Source organism: Saccopteryx leptura, chromosome 5 (assembly GCF_036850995.1).
Source record: "Saccopteryx leptura isolate mSacLep1 chromosome 5, mSacLep1_pri_phased_curated, whole genome shotgun sequence".
Taxonomy (NCBI): Eukaryota; Metazoa; Chordata; class Mammalia; order Chiroptera; family Emballonuridae; genus Saccopteryx; species Saccopteryx leptura.
Genome location: NC_089507.1, coordinates 160,042,864 through 160,067,636, shown reverse-complemented (window position 1 = coordinate 160,067,636; position 24,773 = coordinate 160,042,864). Strand labels below are relative to the sequence as shown.

Below are 24,773 nucleotides of genomic sequence, written 5' to 3'. Positions count from 1 at the left end.
CTGGGAGAAGGCGCATCTTAGGATCTGGGTTGATGGAAGGGTGTCCCGGCGGAGGCAGGCGGAGGGCGGGAACTTGCCGGGGCCGGGCGGGGCCGGGCGGGGCGGGGGTCGGCGGCCTGGCGGTGGCCGAGTCGCGGGGGAGGGACGTCTTATTAGCATAGTCTCCTCCCCCCTCGGCACCGCCCTGCCCAGAAACCCGAGCGGAGGCCGGCCGCGCTCAGCCTGGCTGCGGACTGGGCGCGCGGCTCCCGGCTCCGGCCCTCCCGCGTCCGGCTCTCGCTCGGCTCCCGCCCCGCCGGCCTCCGCCGGCCGCCGCCATCCGCCGCCGGGGGTGAATGAAAAGCAGGCGCCGCCGCGGGCTGGCTGCAGGGGACGCGGCCTCGCGGGAGGCGCTCGCCTCGCGGAGATGTACGGTAAGGAGGCTTCTGCCTGCGGGCTCGCAAACTTGCAGGACGCGGACCTTTGTCCCTCGGCGAGGCCACGGGACGCGGACTCGGAGCCCGGCTGGGCTCTTTCTGTCGCTCTGTGCGCGCGCATCTGTGCTGAGAGGACAAAGATGCCCAGGGCCGGGGACCCTGCGGTGCTCGGAGTCGTTCCGGCGGGTGGTTTGCAGGCGCTGGCGCGGTGGGCGTTGGTCCGTCGGGGAGCGTCCGCTGGGTTATCCCGAGCGCTGGGCTCTGGGTAAAGCAGGTCTCCCTCGGAGCTGAGCAGACAAGAGTGTTGGTGAAGGTGGTCATGTGTGACAGTAATTGCAGAATTAACAAAAGCGGGTGGTGCCGCGGAGTTTTCTGCAGGAAGCGGGTCCCGGATTTGGGGGTGGGGGTGGCTCTCGCTGCCCGCCTTATGCCCAGCTGAGGGGGGTGGCCCCCGGGGAGCCAGCCGGTCCTGCCCCTGCCGGCCATGGAATCCAGGTTCCCGAACTTCCAGATTGGCCCTCCGCAGTGATGGAGGAAGAAGACGTTGCTGAGGGCGCAGCGCAGCTCTGGGTAGCCACTTTCTGTCTGTCCCCGACTACTCTTCCATTCTTCCACCACCTTCCCTTCAACTGATATGCAACAGTTCAGCAGACCCTCGGGATGCGCTGGTCTGCTTTAACGTTGGCCAGCAATGCCTCTGGTTTTGGAAGCAGTGTGGGTGAAGAAAAGAGAGCACTTTGGGTCCCACATTGCAGCTCTAATACGTGGAGCACTGGAGACCCAGCCTAGTCTAGAAATCAGCTGCATTAGAGAGCATCTGAACACTCTGAATGCTGTGTGTGTGTGTGTGTGTGTGTGTGTGAGAGAGAGAGAGAGAGAGAGAGAGAGAGAGAGAGAGAGAAAGTGAAAGGATCTAGATGGACATATACCATCAGAACCCAGTTCTAGGTCCAGCAAAAGAACTGGAGTTGTTCTCACCTCCCACCTCCACTGCCAGGTGGGGGCTCAGGGGTCACTTGGGGGGTGAGTGTTGGGAGAAGAGGACATTCCCAATGTAACCTGTCACTGAGGCTGCTCAGCTGGCTCACTCTGCAAACACTGTGAGTCACAAAGTTTGTTGGAGGCAGAGGAAGCTGAGAGCTTGGTGCATAGGCTCAGCAATCATGGGCCTCACTATTTGGAGAGAGAGAGAAACTTTCAATCAATCTCCTTCCCTTCCTAGTTGATAATGCATCTGCATTTCTGAACCAGGTCAAGACATCAGCAAGCCCCCCTCAGTAAGTATTATTTCTCTTGGATGATCCAAGGGGGCAGCGAGGTGGGAGGTGAGGTTGACCTCAGAGCCTCTTCGGCCGGCCATGGAGACTCTGGGGGAAGGTAATAGGCAGTTGTGTTTTATAAGTGAGATGATTGTAAGGTCCCAGGAGAGAGCTATATTTTCTTACTATCTGTTTTCCCCCCTCTTATTTCTGCAGAGTAAGCAGCCTGAAGCTGCAGATCACTTGACAAAAACATGTGACTGCAGGGCACCTGCAGTGGGGAGGGAGTTAGGACGGCCCATCAGGATGGGTGCGAATTACAAACCCTAGTTTCTGCTGGGCCACCTAGTGGCATTTGTTCCCAGTCAGTTTGATACCTGAGTGTCGGGGTCCCGTGTGCCTCTCCTATATGAAGTAAGCCAAGGAAGAATTGAAAGTTAACATATCTGGGTACTATTTTCAAATACTCACAGATTTTTCTTTTTTACAATATTTATTTCTCCAGATGCAAACAGAGATGGTACTGCACACTAAGAGATTCATAGAAAGATGATAGTGGGAATCCTCTGGGCAGTGGACCACAGCAAAGGAAAGTCACACCAGTGTCAGTTGGGAGATTATCATTGTGTCTCACTGTAGGGCAAAGCTTTGTCTTTGGAAGTGGGAGAGGGAGCCGGCTCTCCAGGAGGAGGACTCATTGTCCTAGATCAGGGTAGTCAACCTTTTTATACCTACCGCCCACTTTTGTATCTCTGTTAGTAGTAAAATTTTCTAACTGCCCACTGGTTCCACAGTAATGGTGATTTATAAAGTAGGGAAGTAACTTTACTTTATAAAATTTATAAAGTAGAGTTATAGCAAGTTAAAGCATATAATAATAATAATTACTTACCAAGTACTTTATGTCGGATTTTCGCTAAGTTTAGAATAAATCTTTATAAAACAACTTACTATAGTTAAATCTATCTTTTTATTTATACTTTGGTTGCTCTGCTACCGCCCACCATGAAAGCTGGAATGCCCACTAGTGGGCGGTAGGGACCAGGTTGACTACCACTGGCCTAGATTTTAGGTTTTTTTTTTAGTTTTGTTTTTTTTACTTTCATGAAAAGAAAGGGTCTGACTGTGTGGTGCTTGCAATAACTCTTTCCTCAGAGTCAATAGAGTGAGGAAAAAAGATGTGGATAGGGAAATTGGAAAAGCATAGAATCACAGACCTCTTATGTTTCATTCTTATTTCCCCACATTTTCCAGTGAATTGTCCAAGGTAACACAGTGAGATGCAACAGTTCAAAATGCAAACAGGGACTTCCCAGATCAGTGTGCCTCCCTCCCACCCCCAATGCTTTGGGTGGAGTCTCATTAAGAAAATGCCACAATGTATTTTATTAACTGATGAGCAGCGAGCCCCTCGCCCCCCACTAAAGAGCCAAGTCACCTAAGAGCTTTAGGTAATGGTGTCCCTTGACTACCTACCTTGGTGACTTGATCTGTTATGAATTTGTGTAATCTAACTCCAGTCCCCACCTCTTGATCCCTCCTTACCTCACCTCTGCTCCTGACAACTCAGTCTTCCTGTATCCTCAGTTTCCTTCATCTGTTTCCTCCTGTCTGTGGGGAATAAGGGTCCCTTGTCTTTGCAGGAGGACTCAGTGCTATCTGGGACAGAAAGAATCCTAGACCTGAGGTCCGCCCATCTCAGTCTAAGAGGCAGGTCACAGAGTCATGGGTATGTGACCGTAGGCAAGTGGGCTCATCTCTTGGAATGATATCTCAGTAGAAAATGGTTGGGCACCCATCCCCCTCCCAGGTTGGTTGTGAACTTCAAAGCCTGGCACTGGCAATGGTGGGGCTTCAGGAGAAGTTTTCACAAGGCAGACTGCTCAAGACCCTGGCCCCTGCGGGGGTCTTGGGCCTTTACCCTGTCTCTTCCTCTCTGCCGACTCTGGAAGCTGTGTGTTGGTGTTGCCTTCCACCCCCTCAAACACACCAGTCAACTTGACCTAGCTCACGACGTAAGTCACTGAACTCAGCCCAGCTGCCTCCTCATCTCTCACTCATTTCTAAGCCCCAGTCCCTTGCTGGAAATGGCTGTCCAAAAGGACACAGGTGACATCCCACAATCTTGTTTATACCTATGAGCACAGATTGACAAGGAAGAAACCTAGAAAAAGAAAAGCACCAGGTTAGGAAGATTGTGGGCAAATTCTGTACAAAAGTGGATTCCCATTTGGTCTCCTTTGTGTTGGAATTATATAACTAGAAGTTTCCCTGTTCCTCTCCCCGGGGATGGAACCATGCTGGTCCTGCCTGAGAGCATCCCACTTACCCGGTGAGGTGAGGCAGAGCTGTTTGAAAAATGCCACCCTCCAGAATTAGGCCCGCCGGCCATGTGGAGAGATTGGAAAGGATTTCCCCAGACCCTTAGTCTGTGTGGCTCGGTCCCTCTATAAAGCTGCCCTGATGAGTCCCTCTTGCCTGTCGGTGCTGCATGCTTTGTGATGGAGCATGCTGACTAGGGAAAACGGCAATATGCACAACTGTCTGTAAGTGTGCTTCACAGAGCACATTACAGTATGACTGTTGTGGATGGCATACAACTGTGTCTAAATGTGCTTCACAGAGCACATATATGCAGTGTGACTGTTGTGGATGGTGTGGGGCCAACTACCCAAGGTACAAAGGGTCACCTTTTCAGAAAGTTCCGTTGGTCATGCTGTCCTCATCAAAGGGGACTTCCACAGCCACACACATCCATATATACACACATACACGTGCACACACACGCGCTCCAACCTCCTGCCCTCCCTGCACACTCCCCCATGCAGAGACACACACACACACACACACACACACACACACACACACACACACACACACACACACACACGTTCCACCCTCCTCGCCTTCCCTTCAGAGTCCCCCTGCCCCCAACTCCTTTATTCTTAGGAGGGGGCAGGGTGAGTAGAGCCTGTTTTCTCTCTCTTGCTGCTCATAATTCAATGAATTTGAACAATTGCAGTTTTTCTTCTTGCACGTAAATAAAAATAAAAAGTTAATATCACCAGAGAGAAAATCTCAAAAGGAGAGTAGTGGGGAAAAACCACCCATAATCCCATCCACTAAAGCCAGCCCTTAATGTTGTATAAATTAGCACTGGGGTTTCGTGCTTGCCTGCTTTTGCCCTTTCCTCTCTCTCTTTTGGGATCCTGTCTGTTAACCAAGGCTGCTGCTGAGGGTGCGGTGGGAGCCACCCTGGGGCCTGAGCCTTGCGGAGCCTGTTCCCTGGCCCTGCGGAGATGACAGCCTTGCGGAGCCTGTTCCCTGGCCCTGCGGAGATGACAGTGCCCACCCCACAGCAGAGATTACGTGGGATGGGGAAGCTGCCCGCCAGCCCCTTCCCTTTCTGTAACTCCGCTTTCCCTCTCTATTTCTTAAATTTTTTTTCACAAAAAAAGAACAGAGGAACCATCTTATGTCGCATAAGCTTAATAACGTTTGTAACTGTTTGTGAAACTGTTTCTTATATCAAGCAAAAGGAAAATCTAATTTACAAAACATTTTTTTTTCTGATACATGCCCAATTCTCCCAGAAAATCTGAGAAATACAATAAATTATAAACACGTATGACTTCTTTTACTGTTTTGATATCTTCCCTTCTGGGCACTTGTTTATGTGGTTGGAGTTATTCATTTTACATAATTTTTGTATTCTATTTTTTTCTACTTAACTTTAGAATATAAGCATTCCTCCCAAGTTAACAAAAACTTGCTGGCTGCCCTTTCTAATGACTGTGTAACAGTCCACCGAATCACTGTGTCATTTCCTTATTGTACATTTAAGTTGTACATAAAGATTTAATATTATAACCCTGGAAAAGCACCTGGTACCCACGGCTCTCTCTACATTCTGGAACATCTCCCTAGGCTGTAGGCCTCCAAATGGGTTGATCAAGGTAGATAAACATTATAAAGATTTGTTATATATTATCAAATTGTTTTCCATTTGTATCAGTTACACTCCCACTAGCAGTTGAGAGAGTACCTGTATTCCTGAACTCTCAAAGCATTAAATATTGAGATTTCCTCCCCCCTAATCTTTGCTAATCAGTTAGAAAAGTTAGATCATTTCAACTTGTATTCTTTATAACTAGTGGATTGAAACACTTCCTAGGTTTTTTAACCATTTGCATTTTAGTGCATTGTCATGTGTACTTTATTTATTGAGGCTATTGACCATTTGCCTGTCATTTGCTTTATGTTTTGTGTCTTGAAGGGGAATAGACATAAACTATCAAGTATTTGTAGTCAGCTATATGTGATACTATATAAGTTATCACGGGGGGACACAAAAATGTATAAAAGTCCTTTCTGCCAGGGAGATCACAATCTTGGTGGGCTAACAGGTTGTAAAATGCCCAATAATTACTTTAAGTTAAGTTGAGCAAAATGGGATGAAGTACCATTCAATGACGATCAGCCAGCAATATCTTGAAGTGGAAGAGACCACTTCAAGGTGGTCCTCTTTGGGAGGGTTTTGGGGGAGAGTAGGCATCTGTGATGGTTCTGACTAGGTAGGAAAAGGAGGGAGGGTGGGCCAGGTGGAGGCACCAGGGTAAGTCCCCAGAGGTGGGGAAAGAGAGGACCGGTCCAGGGAGAGTTAGGGGAGGAAGCTACCTGGGTTTAGGCAGAGTTTAGGTGGAGAATTGTGTAATGGAGAAGGAGATATGTCAAGATAAGGAATTTCCACCTATCCCTGTGAGCAATAGGAGCTGCTGGAGATTTTACATTGTTAAAGAGCTGATTTGGTCAACTAACGTTTCAGGGAGTGAAGCTGAGGCACTGTGTAGAGTGGAGATGGGGTGGCGAGTGAATGTGAAAGTGAAGAACAGCAGAGAGCTAGATACCAGCCACACAGGAGGAGCCCACAGAGTGACAGAGCTCTGGACCAGTTACAGTTATGTGCATGCGATGGAAGATGTTTGCCCTGTAAAAAAAGAAGAAAAAAGAAGGCAGTAGAACTGGGTGGGAGGGGGAAATGGGGTGTGGGATAGGTGAATTGAAACTTTAAAAAAATTCCCTGCCCATTAAATATGGGTTATATAGGCAGATATAGAAAATGGTGTATTTTGAAATAGGTGCAAGATTACCTAGAGCTCAAAATTTGTTATAATCTAATTTGTTCTAAAGCAGATTTGGTACATCTATTTTACATGCAACCTGTGCTACAATAAATAAAGGGGTCAAATCGAAGAAAATCTTCAAGTAAAACAGAAAGAAATAAAGCCAAAAAATAAAGTTATTTCAGGAAAAAATGCCTGCCAGCAGGCCCTGTTGAAAATTTGGTTTCGAGCTTCCTGTAGGCCAAAAAAAGAGAGGAGAGTTATTTGCAAGTCTCATAGCATCTATAAAAAATACAGCTTTTTGAGATGTTAAGAGCTGACAGAAATTCCTCCCTGAATTTCCTCCTAAAAAAAAGAGTGTTTTTACAATGTTGGTCTAAATTAGATTTTTCTTTTTAAAATATAGTTCCCTTAAATCTGCTCCAAGTGCAAGTTTGTGGGCTCTGATTCCTCACTTTGAAATTGCCACCAGCTTTGCTCTTGGCTTCTGGCCTGGTTTGCTGGGAGCCAAGGCTCCCTGGCTCCCACCCCTTGGTGCCTGTGGCTGCCATTTCTCCTTCCCCCATGACTGTGTCTTCCAAGAGTTTGCTGGAGAAGCTGCTCCTGCCTTTACAATCTATAGAGGTCGTCTGGTCACACTCGTCCACGTGTCTTATTCTAATTCACTGCACAGCCATTTATCACAATCTCTCATTTCTCTTGTCCTTGATCCCACTAGACCATCTGTGAAAGCAGGGAACTCATTTCTTGTGTTCCCTATTGCATCTTTAGGGCCTAGGGCACTGCCTGGGACAGAGCAGGTGCTCAACAACCTTGAGGAACACTGAGCTAGATATCATTTAAAGAATTTGCCTCTTAGGCCCTGGCCGGTTGGCTCAGCGGTAGAGCGTCGGCCTAGCGTGCGGAGGACCCGGGTTCGATTCCCGGCCAGGGCACACAGGAGAAGCGCCCATTTGCTTCTCCACCCCTCCGCTGCGCTTTCCTCTCTGTCTCTCTCTTCCCCTCCCGCAGCCAAGGCTCCATTGGAGCAAAGATGGCCTGGGCGCTGGGGATGGCTCTGTGGCCTCTGCCTCAGGCGCTAGAGTGGCTCTGGTCGCAACATGGCGATGCCCAGGATGGGCAGAGCATCGCCCCCTGGTGGGCAGAGCATCGCCCCATGGTGGGCGTGTGGGGTGGATCCCGGTCCGGCACATGCGGGAGTCTGTCTGACTGTCTCTCCCTGTTTCCAGCTTCAGAAAAATGAAAAAAAAAAAAAAAAGAATTTGCCTTTTTATAACTTCTGACACTCTGCACATTTGGGGCTTAAGTGTATCGTGAATCACAATACCATAACTATGATCGTAGCTCCCATTCATTGTGCACTACTATGTGCTCAGCAGTACTCCAAGCACTTTTTATATATTAACTGATTTCCTCTTGCTCAAATTCTGTGAGTTAGGGATTATTGCTCTCATGATAGCAATGAGAAGACTGAGACACTGGGAAGTTTAGGATCCTGCCCAGGCTGCACAGTTTTGCGATAGGGCTGGGATTTGAACCTAAGCATTCCAGTTCCAGAGTGTGGACTTGCCCTCCCTCTCTCACTGCCGTCCCTGGAATATTCTAAATGTTCCAGAGAATACAGGTCTTCCCTTTGTAGAGCTCACCGGATCTCACAGATGTGCACATTAATTAGGAAGAACAGGAGAGCACAGAAGCCATGGCTGAACCGAGGGCGACTACCTTCTCTGTGGTCCCAGGCCCGTCAACAGGGGCCCTCTGCCTCCTGTGACCATTCTCTCCCTGTGTACCATTGGTTTTGCTCATTGGAGAGAGAACGGGCTCCAGGAAGAGCCTTGGGGACCTAAGTGAGAATGGATAAATAAGAGAGCAGCCAGGACAGCAGGTAGGTGAGGATGGAGGACAGAATGTAAGAGCCAGTGATGGCAGGAACAGCAGGGAAGTGGGAGCAGACATTTCGGAAAGAGGAGGTGACAGGCATGCACAGGGGGCTGTCACACCAGCAGTCACACACCTGCCTGGCTGGCTGTGTTCTTAAAGGGCTGTTCCATGGTCAGTGCTAGGCCTGCAGGAGAGACAAGTTGGGGTCTCTGCAGGAGTAGCTCCTGCTTCTCTGATCATTTGGCCGTGAATGAACACCTCTTCCTTGGCTCTTTGGGTCCAGCTAGTCAGAATGTGGCCATCACTGCCTCTGGGAGGTGGGGTTAGGGCCAGGCTGTGTATGTGAGAGAGGGACAATGGTCCAAGTTCCAGCTGGCCGCTTTCTAGCCATAGCCCTATGCAGCTGGGTCATCTCTCTCTGAGCCCGTTCTCTCTCCTGTAGAGTGGGGACAGTTAGTCTGTCTTGCGTAATGAGGGGTCAAATGAGATAATGTCTATATACAGGTATTTATGTTACAAAACCCTGTACCTAAGAAAGGTGATATTATCACCATCCAAGCAATTTTTATGGATGCTTCCGGGGCATAGCCATAGCCTCTCCAGGAATAGTGACAGTCCCTGCGTAGAAGGATGGGGAGGTCATATTTAGACTCTGTTAAAATCCTCAGACATATAGGGCCAGTGATAAGATTACGTAAAAGCAGAGCTGCTGCAATGTTGGGCCCTACCTCGGTGAAGTCAGCCTGGTAGACTGGGCCCCTGAGAGGACACAACCGCAGTGCTGATTATGCTCAGCACTTTCCTGTCCTCCAGAGGACCATCTGCAAGTTTGGTGGTCCATGACTGTGCCCCTCTCACCCCTGCACCAGAAAGGTGAAAAAGAGGACAGATGTGACATCTTTATCTAAATCCTTATACCAGCCTAAATTCTTATGCATTTAGGAATGTTTATTCCATGTCATTCAATTCATTACCTCAACTCAGAACAACCCTTTGGAGGTAGAGGTCATTATTTCTATGGTTGAGCCGAGGACACAGAGTTACAGAAGTCCAATAATTTGCCCAAGTTCATGCAGCTGGTTGAAGTCCGTTCTCTCCACTGTCCCCTAAGTATGTGTTCACAGAGCTTTGTGGGAGATTAAAACACTGCTTTCATGCCTGTAGGCAATTCCATGTGCCTTATGCCAAACAGCAAATTTCACTTATAAGAGAAGAATTTCTAACTGAATATTTGAGTAGATTTGACATAGTTTAGTTGTAGCTTATATCTAAATTAATTCCATATTACATCTAGGAATATGGGTGTCAGACACCCATATAGACTTTTAAGCCCGTTGCTGTAATGTACATCCTGTGGTCTGACTATAAATCTTAGAATGAGGGTTTCTGGTTTCTAAGGCTTTCTCATTACCCTCCAGAAGGACCGAGATAAATTCAGGCATTCAGGAATCAGGAGTCTTAGATTCTTAGCTTGGCAGAGCTCCACACTTCATCATAATTACTCAGAAAGACTTCTCTCCCTGTCCTGACATGGAGTAACATTTATAAATCACATGAAAAAGAATCCCTAAATTACAAGAACAAGGTCACTTAGAAAGAACATTACGTGCAATAGAATGGTGCCTTTCCAGCCTCTCCGTGCTTCTCACTAGTTGAGCTGGAAGGATGCTTCTAGAGCCGAGGCATGTGGATGGATGCTGAAAACATCCCAGAGCTCTGCAGCCTCCTGCCAAGTCTTCTCTGCATCCCCACTGTATCTTATTCTTTGATGTTATTTTTGTCATTTATTAGTCACACTGAATGTCATTTTTCTCCTTATACACTGCATCTGTGAACCTCTTGAGGATACAATCTCTATCTTAATCATCTTCATTTTTTTATAGCATTTAGCAGAGGTCTTTGGTATGTAGTAAGAGCTCAAATGTTTGCATTGAACTCTACACTAATTATAAGTGTCAGTCATACATCTATACATACAAACCTAACAGCCCCTGTTTCCAGGGTACCAATGGTAGTGGGTTGGGATTTCAGAAAGAATCCTGTAGTGACAGCTGCAACAGTTCACCTTATATGCCCTCCCACGCTGATTAGAACTCTGTATAGAATAAAGTATTTGCCGGAATAGAACCATTTGACTTTTCCTCCAGACTTTGATGGAGGTAGTTGTTAGAAATAGCCACTTGGTCTACCCACTGAGATGGCTAAGGCAGGTAGAGAACTATTCTCACATATTTCCTCCTTGGTTTGTAGAGTCCAGAATAAGCACCACAAGCTTTGTCTTCTAAAAGGAAGGTCACTTAGTGGTATAATTACAGGCATATCTTTATTTTTATTTCCATTCATATTATTTGTGCATCATTCTTTTACCAAACAAGAAAGATGAGACCGCCCCTGGAGGCAGAAGCCATAAAATGTCTGCTTCTCATTGCGTCCAGGTACCTGGTGAGGACGTTCCCGGATCAACCACTCTTCAGCCTGGTGTGCCTTTGGTCCAGGAGCTGGGTGGAGAGTGGGGGTGCTGGGTGGAAGAGCAGGGATGCTGACCTTGGCTGAAGGTTATATACAGACAAGCTGGAAGAGGGAAAAAAATCAGTCTTCCCAGCTTCCATCAAACTCCTGAAGGTTCCTGGTATTACTAGCAGCCCTGGGCCCAGCAGCTGGTAAACTCAGTAAACACGTCTGTCTTTTTTTTTTTTTTTTTTTAATATTTTTAAATTTTTTATATATTCATTTTAGAGAGGAGAGGGAGAGACAGAGAGAGAGAAGGAAGGAGGAGCTAGAAGCATCAACTCCCATATGTGCCTTGAGCAGGCAAGCCCAGGGTTTTGAACCGGCGACCTCAGCATTTCCAGGTCGACGCTTTATCCACTGTGCCACCACAGGTCAGGCAACACGTCTGTCTTGAGAAGTTTTGTCCCCAGGAGGAGAGGATGGAACGGCTAGGAATGTCCTCGTCTCCTCCACATAGGCTATGGGGAAAGAACAAGGCTGAGTGGTCTGGAGTGGGATTGGTGGGGTTGGACATGGTCCAATGCTTTTCTTTTGCTGTTTCAGGACCTTCCGTTTGCACTGGGAGGGAGAGCTGGCCAGCAGGGCTGGCTCGGGCTCTGTGGCTGTGCAAATCTTGGCAAGATTCTCCACCTCCTTCAAATTTAGTTTCGCCCTTCGTACATTGGGAGAGCAGGACTACATGGTCTTTTGAGGGTTCCCCGGTTCTTACATCTGCAGATTGTTTAGACTACAGTGACTGGTCTGTCGCATGGGTGAGACAGCAAAGGCTGGGGCTGTACTCACAGCAGGAGTTCTCAAAAGATCTAGATGGTATTGTAGGCTCTGCGATCTCAGGTTCTCTATATGTAACCTGGCTATGCATCCATTTCCTCATTGATAAGACGGCCATCGTGATCCCTTTGTTAATTCAAACAGCGTGTGTCCTGACTAGACTAGGTGTGGGTAAGAGCTGTGTGCTGGGCATTACGATTCTTGCTTTACATACATTAAAAATTCACAAAAATCTGGTGTCGTAGGTATTCCTGTTCCCTCTCCCATTTTCAGGTAATAATAAAGCTCAAAGAAGTTAAAAGCCTGGTCCAAGGTTACCCAGCTCATTAAGTGGCATAGCCAAGAAAAGAACTGAGAGTATTGTATTCCAATGCCATGCTCTTCTGTTCCACCTGGACTGTTATTTAAAGCACCTTTATTAATTGGATTGCATCAAAGTGTAAAGTGTTTGTGCACCAAAGGGCACTGTGAACAGAGTAAAAAGGCAACCCACAGAATGGGAGAAAATATTTGCAATCATATATCTGATAAAGGATTAGTATCTAAAATATATAAAGAATGCCTACAATGCAACAATGACAAAAAACTTGTTAAAAATGGACAAAGGGGCCCTGGCCGGTTGACTCAGTGGTAGAGCATCGGCCTGGCGTGCAGGAGTCCCGGGTTCGATTCCTGGCCAGGGCACACGGGAGAAGCGCCCATCTGCTTCTCCACCCCTCCCCCTCTCCTTCCTCTCTTTCTCTCTCTTCCCCTCCCGTAGCCAAGGCTCCATTGGAGCAAAGATGGCCCGGGCGCTGAGGATGGCTCTGTGCCCTCTGCCTCAGGTGCTAGAGTGGCTCTGGTTGCAACAGAGTGGCGCCCCAGATGGGCAGAGCATCACACCCTGGTGGGCATGCCGGGTGGATCCCGGTCGGGCGCATGCGGGAGTCTGTCTGACTGCCTCCCCGTTTCCAACTTCAGAAAAATACAAAAAAAAAAAAAAATGGACAAAGGACTTGAATAGACATTTCTTCAAAGAAGATACACAAATGGCCAACAAGCACATGCAACATCACTAGTTATTAGGGAAGTACATCAAAACCACAATGATGTATCACTTCAAACCCATTAGGATGATTATTATCAAAAAGTCAGAAAACAACAAGTGTTGGTGAGAGTGTGAAGAAATTAGAACCTGTGTGTTCTGCTGGGAATGTAAAATGGTGCAGCCATTATGGAAAACAGTATGAATGTTCCTAAACAAATTAAAAATAGAATTACCAAATGATCTAGTCATTCCACTTCGGGTATACACCAAAAGTAGTGAAAATAGGGCCTTAAAAATATATTATTCAAAATAGCCAAAAGTGGGTGCATCTCAAGTGCCCCTCAATGGATAAATGAATAAATAAAATGTGTTATTTACATACAGTTGAATATTATTCAGTCTTAAATATGGATGAACCCTGAGGACATCTTGCTAAGTGAAATAACCAGTCACAAAAGGACAGATACTGTCTGATTCTACTTTTATGAGGTATTTTTTTTTTTGTATTTTTCTGAAGTTGGAAACGGGGAGGTAGTCAGACAGACTCCCGCATGCGCCCGACCGGGATCCACCTGGCATGCCCACCAGGGGGCGATGCTCTGCCTATCTGGGCCGTTGCTCTGTTGCATCCAGAGCCATTCTAGCACCTGAGGCAGAGGCCACAGAGCCATCCTCAGCGCCCGGGCAAACTTTGCTCCAATGGAGCCTCAGCTGCGGGAGGGGAAGAGAGAGACAGAGAGGAAGGAGAGGGGGAGGGGTGGAGAAGCAGATGGGTGTTTCTTCTGTGTGCCCTGGCCGGGAATCGAACCTGGGACTCCTGCACACCAGGCCGACGCTCTACCACTGAGCCAACCAGCCAGGGCCTATTTTTTTTTTTTTTTAAATAGACATGTTCTTTTTTTTTTTAATTATTTTTATTTATTCATTTTAGAGAGAGAGAGAGAGAGAGAGAGAGAGAGAGAAGGGGGGAGGAGCAGGAAGCTTCAACTCCCATATGTGCCTTGACTGGCAAGCCCAGGGTTTTGAACCGACAACCTCAGCATTCCAGGTCAACACTTTATCCACTGCGCCACCACAGGTCAGGCCCTATTTTTTTAATAAAGAAAAAAATCATATCAATAAGATGGAGGACTCATACCTATTACATTTTGTGAAAGTGGCTGGAGGAATGATGATCAAATTTGGAGGCAATGGTATGGGTGGTCTGTGTTAATGGCAGCTATGTATGTTAATGGGAGGGGTGCATGTCGAGGAGCTGGTCATTATCCTTCTGAGCAGTGAAACTGAGGTCCACGTGGGCAGAGGCAAGCCAGACATAGTCTACAACAGAAAGTAAACAGTGAATGCAGATGTCGGCCCCACCTGAACTGCAAATGTCGACGCCTTGAATTGCAGGCTGATTTTTGGATTGAGCTGCCTTGCACCTAGGTAACTAACAGGCCAACTCTCAGGTGAACAGCAACAAGCTTTATTTATTTAGAAAAAAAAATGCTAATAATGCCACACCAGGGAGCCAGTTTATAATCAATGCATGTCTACTAGCCCTGAAAGAAACCCACTAGGACACAAACAGTGGTTATTTCTGGGAGATAGGATCATAGATAACTTTTATGTTTTCTTTTAAAAAACATATTTTGTATATTTTGCATTCTGTATAGTGAGCATGTATTATTATCGTGGCAGCACATAAACAGCTGTAATTAAAAGTGGTTTTCACCTTCAAAGCCCCGCGGATCTTCTAATTACGTTTTAGAAATGCTTATGCAAGAAGACCTGCAAAAACAAACATGATGATGGAAATCAGAAACTACACAGTGGCTGGGGGAGGGGGCTGGACTGGAAAGGGGAACTTCTTGAGGGGATCAAAACGCCCATGTCTTGTCTGGGTGGTGTTACGCAGTATATAAACAGTTGTCAAAACTCAAGGCACTTAATGCCTAAGATCTGTGCATTTATTGCATGTTAATTATATTGCAATAAGACAGTAGGGAGCCCAGGAAAAGTAAAAAAAAAAAAAAAAAAAAAAAAAAGGCATGCCTGCAAACAATCGCGGGCCTGTTCTGCATCGCTGGCAGGCAGAGCACTAGAGGACAGTCAGGGACCTGGCCAGCTAGCACAGAGCTCGTGCCCAGGATGGTCCCCAGCGCCCTGGTAGCCACGCTCATTGAGAGCGGCCAGCCCGGGGCACATGCTGCTGGACAATGTATGTGCTGGGCAGAGTGCAGAGGCAGCCGACCCGGGAAGTCCAGCCTGTCTCTGGCAGCTGGGAGGCTGACGATGCCGCCAGGGTAGTAGGCAGAGGGTCCGTAGAGCGGGCCCTCTGGTGCCAGGCCTTTGAGGCACTGCTGACTCTAATGAGACCTCGGACTACAGAACAAAGCCCGGTTTGAGCAGGCCTGGGCGCTGCCCGTCTCAGCACCCACAGAGGCAGGACTGGCAGCTGAGCAGGGCCCCGCGTGTGTGCAGGACTGATTTTCCCGCTTCCTCTTGGGGCTTCTGAACCTCGCAGTCCATAGTGCTGTCGTTCTCCTGAGAATGCATGGCCTTTAAGGGCCTTATCGTTCACCTGTTTCTAAATGTGCTGGCGGTGACATCTCTGCATGTAGACCTATATCTCCCTGGTTAAAAATTGATTTATTTTCCTAGTGGCACATTGAAGTGAATAAATCTCAGTGTCTCCTTTGCCGCCCAGAGGCTAAATGTGAAGACCGGGACTCTGACAGGCATGGCTTTGAACCCCAGCTCTCCCATGTGACAGTTGTGCAGCTTTGGATAAGTTACTTAACTGAGCTCAGCCTCGTCTTTCTCATCTGTAAAATGGAACAATAGACCCCACCTCAATATTGTTAGGAGGGTTAAATAAAATAATGCATTCCAGCCTCTAAATGGTTTCTGATGCATAACGAGAGCTTCAAGTTAGCTTAATGTTAACAGGGAAGGTCAGAAGGCATATTTTACTATCAGCAGATCCTTTTAAATGACAGCATAGCAGTAACAGGGCCCCAAGGACTGCTTGGCTGGAAGCATTCTTCACTCCTTGTTTAGAGCTTTTTAAGGAGCTGTCCCTTCCTGCTAGGTTTCTGCTATCAGAGACCCAGTCATCTTAGCTGCTTGCTTGTTCTGTGTTTTGCTCCTTGCAGCGGGCGGAACCTGCTGGGAGAGCCTTCCTTTCTTGTGCAGGTACATCCAGGACACCCATGCGCACTAGAACTGCTTCATTAAAAATGGGTCTTGGCTGTGCCTGGACTGCCGCTTACTTGGCATTTTTCATTGGCTCAACTGAGGACTTGTTTTTGCATTTCTGCTGAATTCTGGTGCTTGCTCTTGATTCCGTTTTGAATTTCCAAAGTGTCGCTTCTGAAATTTCTCTCTGGCACCGCAACCCCCCTGGCTTTAAGTTTTTGTAGCTCCAGGCACAGTGCCCGTTTTGTGTCCTGGCACCACCGCTCGTCACCGCTCGTGCTGTGACAGACTCTCTGATTATAGACTTGGACTTTTGAATGATTGATCTTGGACTCCCAGCCTTTAAGAGTCTGCGGTTTAAATATGCTTTGTTCAACTGTGTATTTAAAGCTCTCTCACTTGCTCTCAATCAGTTTGGCTCCATCACAATGAAGCTCCTTCCGGTTTCTATAATTGAGACTGTGTGTTCATTTGGAAAGCTAGAGGTGAATAGCCCGCTTTTTATAGGCTGCCTGGTGGCCACGTTAGGAAACTGGACATATTGTGGAAATGGAGAAAGCATCAATGTGTTGTAAATCCCGACTCCTGATTTTCTAGTTCTTAGCTCCGAATCTAAACAAAATTGCCAATGAAATTTCTACCACTGTATTGTTTTTATGTGATAAATTCTACTCTCTGTGCTACAAGCTCTTTGAGGGCAGGAATTATTTATTAGAAGGCTTTGCATCCCCAGAACTCATAGGTAGTTAAAATAAAAGTAGACTGCCTTAATGGTAGGGAGGAGTAGGTATTCTGATGGATGAAGTTCAGATGAGTGAACTCCCACCCTGAGCCCAGAACACCCTACAGAGAGATACACACACAAATATTAAGGTTCCTGCTCTCATTCATTAGGATCCCCTGGGCTTAAAAGGCCTACAAAGTACTTCCTTCCATACATGTAGCCAATACACGACTTAAGCTAATAAACAAGTTTATAAAGTGAGTATCGATGAAATTATAAAATAAAATGCCAATAGTGCTCTGTTGATGATAATTTTATCATCAAAGCTACAAAATATATCCAGGGTCCTAAGGGCACACCTGAAGCCGAAGATGTCAGGGCCACCTCAGAAGCTCACCCCAGCCCAGGGTCCTCTGCCTACCAAAGCAGTGTGTCCGCCATGATTGATGCAGAGACAAGACAAGCATTACTTTCTTGTTAAATAAATGATTCACGTCATATTTCATGCTGCTTCTAAGCCAGCAGTCATTGAAGGTAAGATCTTGTGGCTCCTCCTCACTTAATAGTCATTCCCCACTTAACCTACCCTATTTGAGGTTCCAATGTCATCCCTGTACTGAAAACCTGCCCAGAAGGTCACCAGTGGAGGTCTGATAGCCGAGCCCTAGGCCTTCGCCTTCTTCTCCCTTCGCAGTATTTTATCCTCCTGACTGTTCCCGCTTTCTGAGGCTCGCCTTCCCCTCAAAGTGTGATGACACGGTGCCCTCTGGGTCCCCCCTCCCTTGTGCTCCTGGGCCTCCCTTAGCCACTTGCTGTGCAGATGCTGTGGGGCTCTGCCATTCCTTTGTCTCTAAATGTCTCCCCTAGAAAGTCCCTCCACTCACCCTTCAGCTGTCAGCTCTCTTTGGTGACTTTCATATGTGATGAGGGGAGAGGGGCCAAGGTTAGCCTGTGTTCAGCGCAGCACATCTCTGGTCCTCTACCGTGATCCCAAATGTCATCGCTTGGCTCTGGGGCAGGTGAGACACCAGTCAGAAGCCTCTGCTTTGGTTCTGACTTCCTTTGTCACTTACCTACCAGTTCTCTGGAGCTAGAGGCTGCATGTGCCCCGCCCACCCATGTTGCACACTCACCCAGTGTGACTCCCCCACATTTGTCACAACGCAGGTGGACACTTCTAGTTCAGGGTCTGGTCCTGTTTCTCTGCCAGAATAGTTTCATTCTTAGCAGCCTGTTGGGAGGGTCACACCATGCTCTATCTGTCTGTCCACTGGTAGCAGATTCCTTACACATTCTAAGGGACAATAAAAAGTGATAGTGGCTGTTATTTAATATAATGACAGGTCTTCCCTCTTGGCCTGGCACTAGGGGCATCTCACCCCTGGCCCCTCCCTATCACTTCCCCAGACACACTGGCCCACGGACTTTTCTCCGATTGCTCCCGTGTGCTTGGCTCCTCTGAGCTTTTGCTCACACTGTTCCCACTGCCTGGAATGCTCTCCTTTCTCTTCTTTGTCAACATATTATCTACGCCCCACACCTATCAGGAAGCATCTCAACCAAAATGACACCTCTACCCTCTGAGTCCCAATGTGCTGGCTCAGGTGACACTTGCACTTCCTTTTGTTATAGCTGCTTGAGCACATGCCCGAGGGGACAGGGACTGTGCAGTCTATTAGTTTTCATCTTCCACTGTGTCTCATGTATTCAATGTGTTTGTGTTGCATGCATGCTTGCGTGCATGAATAAATGAAATGACTCCCAGGTTTTAAATCAGCTCCAGCAAGACCCAAGCTGAGCAAGTACAGAAAACAATGTGTGTGTTAATGTTAAACTCTTAGATTCCAAATTTTTGAACAGCAAATTAGTCTCATCAGATCTTGTGAGGTGTTTCATCCTGAAGAGAAAATGGGAGAAACATTCAAAATTATGTTTATTTTACATTAAATGCATAATCAAACATTTCTGTTGGGGGAGAAAATTAAAATAAAAACTGAAGCTCAAAGAACTGTCCAAGGGACCTTTCTATGGTGATGTGAATGTCCTCTTTCTGTGTGTCCAAGAGGGCGGCCATTAACCACGCCTGGCTGCTGATCACATACAATGTGGCTAGTGTGCCCGAGGAACTGAATTTTAAATTTTATTGAATTAACCAGAGGTGACTGGTGACTATCCTAGTGGCTATCTCGTCCCCTCATCCCCAGGCCCCCAGGTGCAGTCCCCATACTGGACATGATCACCCATGGCCCTGCATTTTGTATCTTTACGGGCCTTTGTGCATTTACAGTTTATTTTATACACCTGTTTCCACACATGCCAAGTTGCTTGGCCTGAGAGTGTTTCACAACGTGGCATCATGCCATGTGTGTTCTGCCACCTCCTTTTTAATTGGCAGTATGTTTGGAGAGCTATACGGGGCAGTGCTCATTGCCTCTGCTTTATTTATTCTAGCTGCTGCATAGTGTCCACTACAGGAGGGTCCCTGGTTCATGTAGCCAGTCTCTTACTGATGAACATTTAGGGTGTTTCCAGACAAAGCCACCAGTCCATTCTTACCTGCTTCCTGTGCACACAGGCAATTGCAGATACTGTGAGTTGGATTTCTGAACCAAAGGGAGGAAAGGAATCCTTACCAAGCCCCCGCCCCGTGCCTTTCCCAACCCTGGTTCTTGACTGTGCACAGGGGAGTCAGGGCTGATGGGCTGCTCAGTTCCTGTGCTGAGATAGCCCTGGGGACTGTTATTATATTTATAATTATTTTGTCCGAAATCGACAGCCGTGCTCTCCTCTGATCCTTGTTTTCATTCCCTGCGCCAAGGAGCTGAAACCTAGATTTTAATCACACAGGCTGTGATAAACTCGGAAAATGCTGAGACATTAATAACAATTTGAAGATGACAGACACAGCCAGGCTTCATCCGCAAGCCGAGCTTGGTGCAGACCTGAGAAAAGCCTGGGTGTGCTGCATCTCGATTTTAAGTTAGATTTCTCAAACCGCGTTCACCCTACCCCTCTTGGGGCACAAACAGAAGATGATTTTGGGTTCAAAGGCCCATATTTGCTAGTATTTGCTATTGAGTAAAACAAAGATTCATGGTGTGACCTGTATCAGTCACTTTCTAAAGTGAGGAGACCCAGGCCTGGGGTGTGGCCGGGAGTTGGACAAAAGCTGGTACTTGCTTCTGGTGGGCACAGTTAATATTATCCAGTGCTCCCCCCCACCCAACCCAATCTCAAAGCATATAGAAATAAAAAGTGTTAAAGATGCCATGCCAAGTTTTTCCGCAGTGGTGATTTTAAAATTCAACCCTGTAGGAGTGAGTGATAACTGAGCTGGAATCAAAAATGGGGGAGATTAAAGTGGTGACCAGCAAGTAACAATATCCTTTCATTAGAAATGTCCCCCTACCCCTGCCGCAACCAACCAGGAAGTGAGGAAGGGAGAAAGGAGTGAAAGTGACAAAGGAAAACAGAACAGAGGCTCAGCAGGAACAGACCCTGCTAATCAGGCTCCCAGACAGCTACAACTGGGGAGAAATTGGAATATCTAACAGTGTCTGTGGGAATAAAAACGAGAAAATTCACTATGGTTTGGTATTCCGGGGGGTCCAGCCGGCTTCTTTTCCCCACCTCCCCTGCCCTAATTTAATTATGATTTCCATGGGGCATGCTGCAGATGGAGTTTAGTGTGGATGTCTCTCATTCAACACTACCCGAGGAATTTTTCCATGATATCACCTACCCTTCAAAGTTATGCCAGTGAGGTTTGCACTTAAGTAATTTATGAAAAATACCTTTCAGCCTAATTTATGAAAAATACCTTTCAGCCAGCTGGCAAAGTTTCACTCAGAGTTCCTTTGTTTACAAACACCTTGGTGAGAGTGTATCCTGGGCTTATGCTGCCAGGCCATCTGAAAAGCATGATGCGAGAGGCTCCCTGCAGGGTCCTCTGGAATTTTCACGGGCTTGTGCCTTGATTTCACCAGGTGGCGGTTTTCATAAGCTGGCCGCCATCCACTGTCTTTCTCACGGTACACCTCCAACCTTGCGCGCCACGCTGGTGATGTGATGTGGCTGACACTGTCATCCGGCCACGGTGGGTGAGCTTCTAATGCAGCTTCCAGAACCTGTGTGGCTAATGTGGTGCCACTGGGTGTGGACTGAGGTCTCCATTTGTGTCACTGATTCTAAGCTTTGGACGTCCCCCTCCTTCCCTGTGCTGTCACAGCTGCTGGTTGTTCTCACCCCGGTGTCACCCATAGGTCCTTCCTTCCTTTCCTCTTTTGCCACTGGCCCTTATTTTCCTTGGCCCAGGTTCCTGCTCATTCTCTTGGTGACCTTCTTCCTTCCGTTGTCTCTAAACTCCAACTGGCCAGGTTACTCTTGGCTGGTCTTCCTAATGGACTCTTCCCATCCTGACGCATCTCCTCTTCAGTAAACTCTCAATGACTCCCCCTCCCCTGGAAGACAAAGACTGAGATCTCACCTGGGCAGTCAGAGCTTCTGTGGTCTTAGCCCTCAGTCATGAACTCAACACTGATGCTGATTGGGACTCTGTGTACACTCGGCCATATTTGTTCCTGAAGAGGCAAATCACATTCTTTTTTATTATTATTATTCAGGGAGAGGAGGGGAGACAGAGACAGACTCCTGCATGTGCCCTAACTGGGATCCACCTGGCAAGCCCACTAGGGGGCAATGCTCTACCCATCTAGGGCATTGCTCCATCGCTCAGCAACTGAGCTCTTTTTAGCACCTGAGGAGAAGTCAAGGAGCCATCCTCAGTGCCTGGGGCCAACTCACTCCATTTGAGATTGATTTGAGTGCATTGGCCCTGGGCACTGAGGATGGCTCCATGGAGCCTCAGACTTAGGTGCTAAAGATAGCTCAGTTGCAAGCATGGCCCCAGACAGGGGTTGCTGGATGGATCCCTGTCCAAGTACATGAGGGAGTCTGTCTCTCTATCTCCCCTCCTCCCACTCAGAAAAGAAGGAAAAAAATTATTATGATGATGACAGTTCAGCAACAGGAAAACTGTTTATGAAGCTAGGGGGGAGGGACCAGAGAGCTCGCATTTATGGAGTGCCTACTGTGTACCAGTTCAGGCTAGGTGCTTTGCTTGTATCCCATGAGCGAGGAAACCAACACAGGGCCTCGCTGAGGTCATAGAATTCATAGTCCCAGTTTTGCTTAATTCGAAAGCAAATCCACACCTACACGACAATATAGTTCCTCTGTGGAATGTGTCCCTGCTAGGCCCAAGGCTCTGCCTAAATCCTCCCTCCCCTGAGAAGTCTTCCCTAACCAGCCTAGCCTCAGCAGCTTCTTTGAGCCACTGTCATGCATGAAAGTTTCCGTGAGAAATGTCAGTCCACCCAGGCTTGCTTATATTTTATTTTTCCATTGTGCCTTTTCTCTCCGACTAGACTGTCAGAGTCCTGAAAGCCAGACCTGCGTCTTGTTAATGCTTCATATCCCAGACAGCCCTTGGCACATTGGGGGCCATAATAGGTGCCCAATATACTATGTGTTGCCAACCCTTGTTTCTCTCTCCAGTGGGAGCCAGCCTAGTGTGGGGCTGGCTGGTCATTTAAAGGGGTTGTGGGAGAGGCTCTGGCCTGTGTCTGGCTCTTGTGCCCCTGCAAGCCCATCAGAGAACGATGTTAAGGTCTCCCACCAGTTACCACCTCCACTCAAGGAAGTGTCTTTGCCTTTGTTATATGCCAACGTTTAAAAAACTTCTTATTTTGAAATATAGATTCATAGGTAGTTACAAAGAGATGTACAGGATAGCCCGTGCACCCTTCACCCAGCCTTCCCCAGTGCCAGGAAATTGACATTGGGGCAATGCACAGAGGTGGTTCAGATTTCATCATCAGTTATATATAATTTAAAAAATAAGCCATCTTGAGAAAGTATCCTTTTCTACATGAGCACATTTCCTTCATATCCCTGCCTAAATATTTCCTCTCACTTCAAATCTGTAAACACCATTGCTTTGAAGTCAGAGCACCTCTCATGCTCTGTTCCTGACTCTATTCCTTGCCTCCTGTGTGATCTTGGGGAAATGAACTAACTAACCTCTCTGAGCTTTGATTTTCTCATCTGAAAATACTGATCTAATGGGATTTTTTTAAAGGGCAAAGTGCTTAAGTTAGGCACCTCCTATAATAGGCACTCAGGAAATGTCACTGGTTTCTTTCCTCCTTCCTGCTACACGGCAAGCCCTCTTTTTCTCACAATTCAGTAAAACCCTTCTCCTTTAAATAATGTTCAAAATTAGTCTCCTCTGACACATTCTCGTCCCAGCTCTAGTTCAGCAGTCCCGCTCTGTGTATGTGCAACATTTAATTAGTGTGATCCTGCTGACATGTTCCACATTCCTGTCCAATACATTTTCACTTCTATTTTTACCCATCAGCAACGTAAGGTCTTCGAGGGCAGAGACCTCGGTGCTTTAATTTCTACAAGTCGACAGATTGACTAAAAGCCTAGGTTTGCTGCCATCTGTAAAACTAGGGTAATTGTATCAACCTCACAGACATTCAATGGAGATTGAACAGACAGGCGAGTGCAGGTGAAACACTTAGCACGGAGTTGGCACAGACAGGATTAAAACACGCAGCGGCTGCCACTGTTTGCGGTAACAACCCCTCCGTTGTGTTTCTGTTGGGAGATTTGTCCTTGGGCATCTAAGAGGTGATGTCTGTCTACCTCTGATTTCTTAACAGCTGTTTGTGTTTCACACTCCAAGTATAAAATAAACTCAAAAGATTTTAAGGGACATGCTTGCTCTGAAATTCCATTTTATTCTATCCTGCCTTCTCTTTCCTAAATTGGGAAAGAGATTTTCATAATAATTATTGTAATATTATTGATAATGATAGTACCACATCATTACTTACTTACTACATGCCAGGAGTACTTACTATATGCCAGGAACAGTTTTAAAATTGGAAACTTTCTCATCTCCACCACAGCCCTATGAAGTAGGTTCTGTTATTCCCATTTTACAGATGAGTAGCCTGAGGCACAGAGACTCGAATACCGTGTCTAAATTTGCACAGCTCATGAGGGCTAGAACTGGAGTGGGAAGCCAGCCTACCTGGCTCCTGAGAAGAGTCGGAATAATTTTTTTTCCTGATGTTAGTAGGTCCCAAGAGACAAAGAGTGGAAAAACATTTCTGTTTATTTTTATCTATGACTCACTTGAAGAGTGAGACCAAAGCCCAGGGAAGCTTACAGTTAGAAAAGAATTGAAGCCCTGACATTAAATCAGTTGGACACATTTCTCTCTTTTTAAATCCTCGCCCTCGATTAAAGTGGCATTCAGATTAACCAAGATAGCCTGGGAAGGAGTGCACATAATGGAAAGCAGAGCTCTGCCAGGTCAGGCCACTGACAGCTACTGGTTTGTCTGTAAATTCAGACACGCACTGGCTCATACTATGTCCGCAGGGAGAATTCAGCTGCTGTTTAATTCCACTTCCAATAAAATCTGTCACTTGGACTCTGCCTCCTTCCCCAAACTCATTTTCCTCCGCATTTTCTGCTGATCCTGTCAATCCCAACCCTTCCCCAGGCGAGGGGAGACCGGTCCTGGCCTGTGCAGATGCCCCCTGCTCTACAGTCCCATGGCAACATGGTGCCATGTGACTTCTTTATCACCAATAAAACCAGATTAGGCTCCCCCTGTATGATTCTTGGCTTTAATTACCAAGGGCAAATTGCTGCATCACCCAGAATAATGAAAAACTGGAAACAACAATGGGAAATGATTAAATAAGTCAGAGTCTGGTCAAAAGATGGAGTAGTAAGTAGCCGTTAAAGTCAGGTTCTGAAAAGTATTTAATGGGAAGATAGTGCTCACACTATAAG

At 47.0% G+C, this 24,773-nt stretch overlaps 1 protein-coding gene across 1 annotated transcript in view; it reads left to right on the top strand.

Moving 5' to 3' along the window:
• Nucleotides 1-204: 204 nt before the first annotated feature.
• EFR3B (EFR3 homolog B) overlaps nucleotides 205-24,773 on the top strand; it is a 79,000-nt gene continuing 54,431 nt past the window's right edge. Inside the window, exon 1 of the mRNA XM_066386334.1 lies at nucleotides 205-413. Coding sequence (XP_066242431.1) covers nucleotides 407-413 — 7 coding nt within the window. The 5' untranslated portion in view covers nucleotides 205-406. The remainder of the gene's footprint in view (nucleotides 414-24,773) is intronic.